Genomic DNA, 11,121 nt, shown 5'->3' with positions numbered 1-11,121 from the left:
GCCGCTATTGAAATTGGTATTTCATCAGGATACAAAACCAAACATAAAATTATCTATTATAATGTTCTGCATAACCTCTCTTGTGCATATAAGCAATTGCATCATGATAGGTGAAGTATTCAATGGGATGATCCCTGTATGCAGATTGTCTTTATCTTAATTGATTTTTTTGGCCTTTTGGGGGAAGCAATTATGAAAAAGATTTTTTTGGTAGAGCTCTTTGTCTACCTTATTTCTGACTGCTATCCCTAGTGCTTTTATTATCATCAACTATAAAATTTATCCATTGCATTTTCTCACAACTATAAGTCATGATTTTGTATATGAGAAGTTGTAGGATTATTGTTCTAAAATGCAGACTATTATGTCACATATATTTATGTGATCAATATGAAGAATAATATGGCATGCATGGCCTTTACGCGGTCTCAAAGCATGGTTCTTCATAATTCATAGAACATGGTCAATCATAACATTTTAATCTTATATACATTTATATGTATCTTGTAATTTGTATCACTTCAATAAATTTTTAGGAAATATGAATATCATTCTGTAAGTTCTTGATTTGACAGTAGCATGCAATTCTCTATTTTTCAATACCTTATTGTATTTTTTATTGTTTTAATGTGTACCACACATGCAAGTGCATATGCTCTAAGCTACACCACAATCACCTGTGTAATGCAACGTCTTTTTGGAACTGCATCAGTGGAGTCAAACAACAATATATTTTAGTATCTCAGTTGATGCTAAAGTAAACTCTTTAGCTGGTCATGATCAGTTTCTTAAATTTCTCTCTTTCCTGAATAATTTTGTATGCTTAGTTGCAAGGAAATATGTGAAAAGAGATTTTCCACTGTAAAACATTTTTCATGGAGAAAAAACTAAGTTGTGCATTAGATTGTAGAAAAAGGACATGAAAATATATATTTTTTAATGTTTGGAAAGCAAGAAGGATGTAAAACTTTCTCTGGGATATTTTGGGAGAAGTCATCAAAAGACATTTTAAATATTTCTTTTTGTTGTTCAGGGAGAACAAAATCTTGCAAGTGAAAACATTGACTTCTCTAGAAAATCTGGAAAACAGTTTTCCCTACCTTTTTTTTAGTTTTCTTATCAATCAAACATCAGAAGATAAATTTTCTGAGGGGAAACTCTCATCAGTTTGCTTAAGCATGCTTCTTGCTGTCTATATTCTGTGTTAGTATTTTGTTTGTCTTAGCTGGTTGAAAAATATCAGCTTTCAATTTCTTTTACTATATAGTTTTGTTGAGGCCCTTTCCGTCAGTTGACTATTATCTAGCAGGCTTCTATAGATCTTAGCAAGTCTTACATGTTCTTATGCTGGAAATTTTCATGTATACTTTCAGGTTTCTATGTCCTTGCAAATGCTTCAAGGAGGAGGTAGTCATCAAAGACATCTTATACTCTTGAACACTTTGAATGTTCTACAAAGCATTGTAAGTAGCTAATTAGATAATTAACACTCAAGATTCTATCATATAGTTGTGTTATTTTTCTTATACAATTTTGAACGTGGTTGGATCATTGATGTACCATCCAATACGGTACAAACCAGGTAATACAGACCATATCAGTCCGCCAGCTGATTGGTGTGCAGACCAGCCTGTTTCAGGTGGTGTGCCTCTTGTATTTCTCGATATGGTTGGAACTTGGTCGTTATAATATATGGGTCGATAATGATTAGGTTTTGATGTACCAATCTCCTCTGTAGTCAAACCAAGTCCCAATGGTCAAATTGACCATTGGACCTTTTTTGGCAATGGTCAAATTGACCATTGGACCTGTTTTGGCAATGGTCATTCACTTTCACTCTCATTCAATTTTCCATCAAAATTACAGAATTTCTATCCATTGATGGCTTAGTTGCACTTGATTATTATCTAAATATAATTTGTATACCAAAAATATAGGAGAAAAACCCTATTTTAGGTTACCTACGTACCAACATGTGGTACATTAGTACCGACCGGTATGACCCACGACTCATATGGCTGGTTAGCCCCAGATGACATTGCTTGATTTTGAAGGACATTAATCCTTCATGATATGAATTGCTTGCATGTGTTTAAACTTGTATTTGGTTATTGCATATGCTTCTTTTTCTATATCCTCTTTGTTCCTAGGTAGTATTTTTTTTACTCAAAAGGAAAGTTATATTGCTTAAATCAGACGAGTACAAAAGTCGCCCTTAGCATTAGAGCGAATCAAAGATAAAAGATGAGAGGGTCATTCCTCTCTCTAAAAAGAAGCTTTAGTCGTTATAGCATGGTTGGCCAGCCAATAGGCCACACGGTTAGCTTCTCTATATACATGATTGACAGAATATACCTCAAAGGATCCCAACAAAAATCAGATGGCATGCATAATATTGAGTAGCGACCAAGGAGCAACACATTTCTTGTCGATTCAGATTTAATTTGGATATTCCTTACACCGTCAGAACCTACAACACATAAACCCTCCCGCATTCCTGCTGCTTCACACAGGACCCCATGTGCTTTCATGAACCTGCACCCAGCCAATAAAGGGTCACTAGTGTCGCTTCAAACAATAAAACCAATACCTCTCTCACATGACTCTTTAATAGAGCCAACACAGTTCAACTTAGCCCACCCCACCTGAAAATTTTTCAAGCAGAACACAATAAGGTAATTTGGCCTCATCATTAGCAAGGATTGCTGCAATTGTTCTGTGTAAAATCTTACTAGGAGAGGAGACAACCTGATTAAAAATCATATCATTCTTTGCATGCCAGATCTACCAAAGGCTAGTAGCAATCAAAGCCCGACGGTTCTTGTTGTTTCTTCTTGAACTTTCCAGAGTGTGCCATTTTGTGTCATAGTTTTGCTATCGCCTACTGCTTTCTTAAGTCCAAATTTTCCAATTTGAACAAAATGAGGAAAATGTGTAGGTGGTCTTGATGTTTCTGAATGTGACCTATGGATGCTCTAGTGGTATGAGGCAAATCAAATAAGATTACTGGTGCAAGAATATCTAAGAAATATATTACAATTGATGTTGCCTTTTGTAGAGATCGATGGTGTAAAAATATCATTGCAATGGATGTAAATAGTTGGAATCATGCAGTAAAACATGCACTTTCTATTGGTACTCTGATACAGCTCCCAGTTACCTGCAATATATTAGCCTTAAAATAAGATGCTGCCCCTTTGTGGCTACTGTTTCGGGTATGTAGGATTTGATCATCTTTTAATATGAGTATCAATTAGTTTGCTACTTTTGACTAGTATGGATATCACTTTTAATAAGATTTACATTATTCTCATTTTATGATCTCATTTACATAGTTTAGAGGCTTGCATGATCCTGTTATTATTTGCTTTGACAAAATCTCAATATCCTCTTTCATATCTTGAGGCAGGGCTCTTTGGATCTTGATCTTTTAAGGGTTGGAAAGTTGACATTGAAACTTGGGACAGTAGCAAACTTTCATAATATTATTGCTGATGTTATGGATTGTAGCTTCTTGTATTGGAGAAGGGAGATGATGGGAAATCTCTTCTCCATGGTTTATATGGATGTCAAAAGATTTCCATGGATACAGTAAGTGCTCTTATGAGAATGTTTGTCATTGTGCTGAATATAGTAAAATTAGTAAAGATGAATATAATGGATGATATTGAATATAAATTAATAAATGCTTCCTTTCTCTATATATAGTGATATTCTGCTTTGTCAGGTATCTTGTTGATGCATTTTCAGATGGACTAAGGCTTCTTAAGCTTGGGCATGTCGGCAAACTTACTCTTGAAGCATATGAAAAACAAATTGAATATGGTGTGAAAAATGTGCGCTAATGATAACATTTGATCTGCTCAGTCTCCATGACAGAATTTTTCCAAATCTTTATGTTACTTTCATCTTGTAGTGGTTATTATCTATGACTTTATACTCTTTTTTGAAACAGGAAATTGTTGGCCCTCTTTGTAGAGATATTGAGACTGATCTTCGCCTTCATGTTCATTCAACTTATTTAAAAGGATCTGTGGTTGTAAACCCAACGAAGGTAATTGAGGTTTATAAAATGTATATAATAATTTTTGTGGCTATCTTTATCTTTATTTTCTGGCTACTAATTTTTGTGGTATGTGTTTTTTTATTAGACTGGTGTGCGGAATCTTTCTTGGTACTTACAGATCAAACCTTTGCTACTCCCTTCCAAGTTGATTGATATAAGTTCACTCGTTGGGAGTTATTTGAGTTCTGCCTTCTATAATCATTCGACTATGTCGACATATGACAGGAAGGTATGGTAGTGCTTGACTTCCATTTTAAGGGCGAATTAGATAACTTTTGTGTGAATCTGGTACTGCTTGCTTATCTCACCTATTCTGATCCTCAGATATACTTAGAGATGCAGCTGCTAGCTGAGCTGAAATATGGTTTATTGTTAGATGATATCCATTTTGTTGGGAATTCTGTGTCTCACAACATTGACATTAATGAAATAGTCCAAGATCTCCATGCATTTGTGGAGAATTATTCTTATAACATTTATAACCAGGTATTCAGTAGTTATTGTTGTCTGATATTTGAATGGTTCCGAAATGATACTTATTTTATGTACTACAACTAAGCTATGTCATAATGGTTGTCTTGATGAAGAAGTGTTTGCAGCTAGTCCTTTGCCTTACGATCCATATTAAGATGATTAATATTATGGTTTTGGATTTATGGTTGATATTTGGTAGTAATTATCCAATGCATTCTCACTATGGAGCTTCTAAATGTACTAGTTCATGTAGGACAAGAAAGGAGAGCTTTGATAAGCAGCTAGGACTATTGGTAGGAAAAAGGACTTGTACCTGAACTTGGAGGAAATTTTGTTCAGTTATGGATCTGAGTGTGTAATGATTGCCCTGTAAGAAGGAAGAAAGGGGTTGCAGGAGTGATACTACAAGATATCAATACATTGGATTTTAATCTGTTTGTGTCCTTGTATTTGTTTGTGCATCCTGTTTTGACAAAGTGGTATGCATTTCTGTCATTATATGTGTGGGCATAATCATACTTGAGTTTTTCCTTTTTTGAATTGTTGCCAATGCCATGAGTACAAGAAAACTAACAGGGATTCCTGTTATTGCTCGTATTGGGCATACTAAACCTTGAACAGTGGCTGGGATGTAATTAACCTGGAAAATCCAGTTTACAAGATGTTTATTTTTGATAAATTATAACTACCTATGAGGGTTGCTGCCTCTAAATCCATTGCCTTGTCTGCAAAGTCATCTATACTGTAAAGAGGAAAAAATATGATGTTTTGATTTGAATAGCAAATAAATAAACAAACAAAGACATGTTTTGGTAGAGAAGAGTTATAATGTCTTTTTGTGGAGTCACATGTTTTGTTGCATTTATTTCTGTAACATCATTAAGGCAAAAGATTGCAGCTAGAAAGTTCTTTTTTTGTCATTATAACATGATTTCTCTGCATTGTTGAGGAGCGGTCTAGATAGTTCTAATTACTCCCAATCTTAATTCATACAGGTATTTGTCGAGAACGTCCCAAAAGGTCAGAACAAGAAGAACTTAAGGTTGATCGGTGTGGAAGACATTGCACGTTCAATTGCTATTCATAGTCTAAGCAGAATATGCAAGGCTTCAGATTCAGTATCTCAATTACTAAAGCAGATGTTTACAATTTTATCTCAGTTGCTTCAAGATAAATTTTGGACAGGTTCATCAAAAGATCACATCTTCTTGAAGGTATACTTTCAGTAGATGGAATTATAGAACTTAATTTAGGAAAATTTTGTCATCTCTTGTGTAGGCTGCACTTCGTGTTCTTACCAGTTGATCATTTAATTTATTTGTTTGGCAGTTCCTGTATTTTTAAGATTCATTGATAATATTTATGACCTATTTTTTTATATTATTTTTCCATATTATGTCATTGAGAAATCTATTTCTTTGATTTTTTCTTTTTTCTAGTTTTCCATCCAGTCAGATCCATCTATCCAACTTTTTTTTTCTTTTGACACGAATGTTAAGCCCATAAATAGTTTCATTAAGGATATAAAACATGTATGCAAGAGAAACAGAAAAGGGAAAGAAATACAGATAAGCTGAAGGCTTTAACAAATCACTGAAGGTATCAAACTGCATTACATTTTGTGTCACACTATTCTTCATTCTGGAAGGTTTATAATTGATCTACCTACAATGCCATCAGCTTCTATTGTGATTCTCTGAAAAAATTCCCTGTTTTAGCCTTCCGTAGTGTTCCTCAGGTGAATACATACAAGATATATACCTCATGTCCAACAGATAAAATCACTATCTTGATTGACCTGGAACTAGGCAGCTTGGTGGATAGGCATTGGATAAAGAGGATTTGCTTCAATCTTAGAATTGCAATTCTTAAAACCCATCTTACCAGTACTTATCTTCTAATGAGCCATTATAATAGTCAGCTGGTGGCCTTTCCTCCAGCCAAGGATCAACCCAGAATGTATTTGAGATCCAGTATCCAACTTAAGGTAACACTAATCTCAAAATCACTGTTGTTAAGGGTGCCTTTATAAGCTGGAGAAAGGCTGCTCTTTGTCAGAGTTGTTTGATATGTCTATCTTTGGAGGAAAATATCTACCATGCCATAACTTACCATAGAAAATTATTTTCATATTTATTTTCACCACCACTTCCCGATAAAACCATATTGTATTTTTCAGATAAAGGGTTCCCAATTTTTCCTGGTCTTTGTACATGTAATTGATGGAGTGATGGACCATGACTTCAGCTTACCTACCTGTACATAGATAGCTTCTTCAGTTCCAGTTGTGTATATTGATATACCAAGAGAGCTTTTGAAATATGGAAAGCAGATGCCAAAATGAACTGAAAAATGGAGAGATTAAAAAAAATGGAGCATCTTGATTAACTCATCTGTTAATTATGGCCTTCTAATTGGCACCTTTCAGTCCTGATGTCAACTTTTTCCCAGTGGAATGGGTTATCATCAGACCAATTTTGATTTGGCATTTGATAATAGAGATAATGGCTAACAGCCCAAGACTAGTAGGATCTTTTCTGCTGTTGTACTTTGATGTCATTCAGCTGAATATTCTGGCATGACCAACTTGCTTCTGAGGCTGATGTATACACACACAAAAAAAATGGTGTACTTCTATCTTCTGAGATTTGGTGTCAATATGGAAGGTAATAAGCATCTGCTTCAAATTTGACCCTTCTTGGTTAATGTTTCCAATTGCTCTACCTTTTAGATGAAAAGCTCCATCATGATGTTGAATGACAAGCCGCAAAAGCTTAAAGGATTATTCACATTGCATGGAGATCCATTTTTAACACATTCACAAATTAGTTCATCAAAGCTGGTTATGGACTTTCTGAACTCCTAGGAGATGAAAATCATGTATAATTTCATATATCTAACGTAACGTATGGGCTAGTTTTTAATCCCTAGATACCAGGTATATAATTTGTTACAAGATATGTTCCGGCATATGGCCCATGTATTAGTTGTGAAAAATCTTTCTTTTTTGTCTACACTTTTGAGGGCAACATTTCTTTTACAATTGTTTGATTTGTTCATTGAGAAATTATTAATTGGTTTTCTGTCTTACATTTTTATAGGATCTTCAAGCTGCATTGGTGTTTATCAAAAATGCTTTTGGATATTAGTTTTACATATTCTAAGCTTGTATTATGCATGTCATTTTCTATTTATTTTGTTCATTTTAAAAATATATTTGAATTGTTGATTCAAATTTTTTTTGCAGAATGACAAGGAATTAGCAAATGAATACCCTTTTTGGCAACAAGCAGAACCAAGATTTGCTTTGGGAAAATTTGCATTGGGAGATATTGGAGTGAGCTTCCTTGAACAACTCCAATTTATCATGAGGAAGATTGGTAATGCTTTAGGACTCATGAGAATTCTTCAAACTGGAAGTTCCCGCCATTGCTGCAACATTTCTCGGTATAAATTTAAAATTTTCAGTTTATCTGTCATATGTTTGATATATACCCCCCATAATCAATTTTATTTAACTGTAGATTCACCAATGACATGAGCTTTGCGGAGAGTTATCTGAAACTTGGTTTTGACGGTGAAATTCTTACTGCTGGAAGGATGGTTGATAAGGCAATAGTGGAAAATTATGAGCCTGATGCAAGAATAAAATCTTTTTCTTCTTTTATAACCACATTTATAGAAGTAAGTGTTGTTTATTTATGCATCTTGGTGAGACTGCAGGTGTAAGACTACATAAATGACTCTCTAATGGTCATAGTAACTGTTGTTTATTTTTTCCACTGGGCCTTTCTCTTTTTTTTTTTTTTTCTAATGGTCATAATAATCATGCCATTGTTGGCAATGAGTTTGAGAATTAGTAATAATCTACAGAATGGTAAGCAGTAGAATTCATAAGCACACACTATTATTAGTAACAAGGTCTTGAAACACAGACAAGCATGTTTCTTTTTCCTCATACTTTAGAAATGCCTTTGTAGACCTACTTTTATGCATAAATATATTGTCTATCTGATTTTGTGAACATTGTTATGTGTAGGAACATGAGTTTAGCAAGGATCACAATATGAAAGATTTGTTTCAGATGTTTCCTTCTGTTATAATAAACTTGGTAAATTCGAGAATTCGTCACAAGGATAAGCTGTTGGTGAAGGAGCATGATTCTGGAAGTACTCTTTACATGCATGATAGTTTCTTAATGGGAATTGCTTTTTCTCTTAAGGTTTGTTTGTTAAGTTACGTATATTCTATTGAATTCTTACCTTGACCTTGTAAAACATGGACTAAAGTATTTTCATGTTAATTTTGAGGCACACTTGCATATTATCTGCCATCTGCAATGGTAATCATGGTCTATTCATCTCTGCCATCTGCCACCAGTAAGGACCTGTAAAAATATCTGTTTAGGACATTGCATAAAGACGTCTTGTTTATTTATTTATTTATCATTAAGAAATTTTTGTAGTATTTATACACAGATTTGTCAGCGCATTACTGCAAAAGGATTTTTTTTTCCCTTATTTTGTTGTGGTACTTCGGTTTTTGTATTACTGCAACAGGATCTGCTGGATTTGCAGGTTTCATCATCCACCATCCAAGTCACATTGGTCCATTTCTAGATAGGCCTAATATTTTATGCTGATGTGATGGGTGTAAAATAGATTGCATTATCATGCTTACTCGATTACGTAAATGTTGGTTTAGTCTTACCATATGTTGGTTTAATGGTACTTTAATGGTAAAATGAAGAGAACTTTCAGTTGCTAAAGGTAAACTTGATGTGAAGTTGAAATATATTGCTGATGTTTTATTCTGACAGGTATTAGGGCAAGAGAGGTCGTTTGATGAACTTGACTGGTTTGCTTCTACTAGGAAGAGCCTTGAAGATAGAATATCTTCGCTGGAAGGTAGTAGCAAGGTTGAAGAAAACGGCAAGGTGGGTAGCCTTGCTCGGTTGAATCTTTGGAAGCAGTCTTCATCTATTCCCATTGAAATCCAGAAGGTATGAAATAAACATCCCATCTTTGGAAGCAGTCTTCATCTATTCCCATTGAACTCATTAGCATCCCTTCTATGATATTAACCAGGATTTGGATGAATGTAAGAGATACCAAAAGGAAATTGAGTTCGTAGAACATGTCCTCAATATTTCCAGGACATTAATGTCATAAGTGCACACAATCAATAGCAAAAATCCCATCTCTCCTCTTATTTTAAGGTAAGTTAAAAGTAATAATTGTGTTACGGTATGCTTTTCAGCTCCATTTAGGACTTCTTTTTGGCATTATAAAAGTAATAATTGTGTTACGGTATGATATAAGAAAATTTTGTACTAGAAAATTTTATACAATTTCTTTGGTTTAATGAATTATTTGATATATCATGCCAATGCAGATATAAATGATAATTTATGAGCATTTTGTGATGAGATCTGATGAGAAATGATAATGAATTACTTAATAAGTATAAAACCTTTTATAGTTTTATTTAGATGAAAATGCATTATGTTATATTATAATAATTTAATATCATCCTATGATTTTTTTAATAAGTATAACTTATTAAAAAATAAAAAAAATTATGTGTATTTTATACTTGTATATCATATATCATGATTCATACAAGTATTATTATATCATATATATATATATATATATATATATATATATATATATATATATATAGTACATTATACATATAATATTTCATGTTTATTCATGCATTCCCACACTGTCATAGAAAACATGTTTTTATCACAATTTATATATTTTTATACTTATAAAATATTTATATTTAGCTCATGATAATCATATCAATTGAAATATGCTTTTTAAAAATTAAATTTATATTTATATTATTTAACTAAAAAATGATAATATTAATTTATCAAAAAAGTTTGATAAAATCTCTTACAATACAAACTATATTTAACCTGAAAATTCATCTAAATTTCACACAATTCACTTTATATTGTATGATCAAATGATTTTGAATTATCATAAAATTTTATAAAAATTTTAAAGATATTAAACACATACCAAATTTTAACTTATAACAGAATCATTTGAAAGCATTAGTGATAAACCTAATCTAATAATCGCACCAAGATATCCATGGAATGAATGCAGTATCTCATATCAATTAAGTAGGTGAAGAACCAAGACGTATGACTCATAGGACCAAGTGAAACTATTAAAGATGGCCTGTCAAGCTTAGATATTGATTCGTAACCGACACATTTGGTTCTGTATGAAATTTTTAACATAACAGAATCAGAAATCATTTGCCCTAAATATCAGCATCTGCTGCTAATTTTTGGCTAGTACAGTAGTGGTGCGAGTGTGTTAACATGACAGGATGGGATATCATTGTCCTAAATATGCTTAAAATTCTACTTATGCAATAGAGTTCATAATAAAAATGCTTTTACCTTAATATATTTGGAAGTCATGCACTATGCAGCACATTCAACTTGGATATTCCATATTCATATCAATCTAACAGTTTATATCACACTGCATCTTCTAAGGAATCGCATTACTGCCAATACTTTGCATATTGAGTTAATGGCCAAGATCGAG

General features: G+C 33.1%; 1 protein-coding gene across 5 annotated transcripts in view; it reads left to right on the top strand.

The window, feature by feature from the left end:
* The window catches only part of LOC135633505 (uncharacterized), a 30,154-nt gene extending 20,234 nt beyond the window's left edge, over window positions 1-9,920 (top strand). For 2 of the 5 annotated variants that reach the window (XM_065143030.1, XM_065143029.1), the window contains 12 exons: window positions 1,374-1,463; window positions 3,410-3,591; window positions 3,728-3,836; window positions 3,956-4,054; window positions 4,152-4,295; window positions 4,391-4,552; window positions 5,536-5,754; window positions 7,788-7,987; window positions 8,065-8,224; window positions 8,580-8,762; window positions 9,360-9,542; window positions 9,628-9,920. In XM_065143030.1, the coding sequence (XP_064999102.1) occupies window positions 1,374-1,463; window positions 3,410-3,591; window positions 3,728-3,836; window positions 3,956-4,054; window positions 4,152-4,295; window positions 4,391-4,552; window positions 5,536-5,754; window positions 7,788-7,987; window positions 8,065-8,224; window positions 8,580-8,762; window positions 9,360-9,542; window positions 9,628-9,711 (1,815 nt within the window). In that variant the 3' untranslated portion in view covers window positions 9,712-9,920. Of the gene's footprint in view, window positions 1-1,373; window positions 1,464-3,409; window positions 3,592-3,727; window positions 3,837-3,955; window positions 4,055-4,151; window positions 4,296-4,390; window positions 4,553-5,535; window positions 5,755-7,787; window positions 7,988-8,064; window positions 8,225-8,579; window positions 8,763-9,359; window positions 9,543-9,627 lie in introns of those variants that run through there. The other 3 variants (XM_065143031.1, XM_065143032.1, XM_065143033.1) reach the window with 3 other exon arrangements.
* The last annotated feature ends 1,201 nt before the right edge of the window (window positions 9,921-11,121 follow it).

The sequence above is a fragment of the Musa acuminata genome, chromosome BXJ3-3 (assembly GCF_036884655.1).
Source record: "Musa acuminata AAA Group cultivar baxijiao chromosome BXJ3-3, Cavendish_Baxijiao_AAA, whole genome shotgun sequence".
NCBI lineage: Eukaryota > Viridiplantae > Streptophyta > Magnoliopsida > Zingiberales > Musaceae > Musa > Musa acuminata.
Note: the sequence above shows the minus strand (reverse complement) of the source record. Positions and strands in the feature narration are given on the sequence as shown.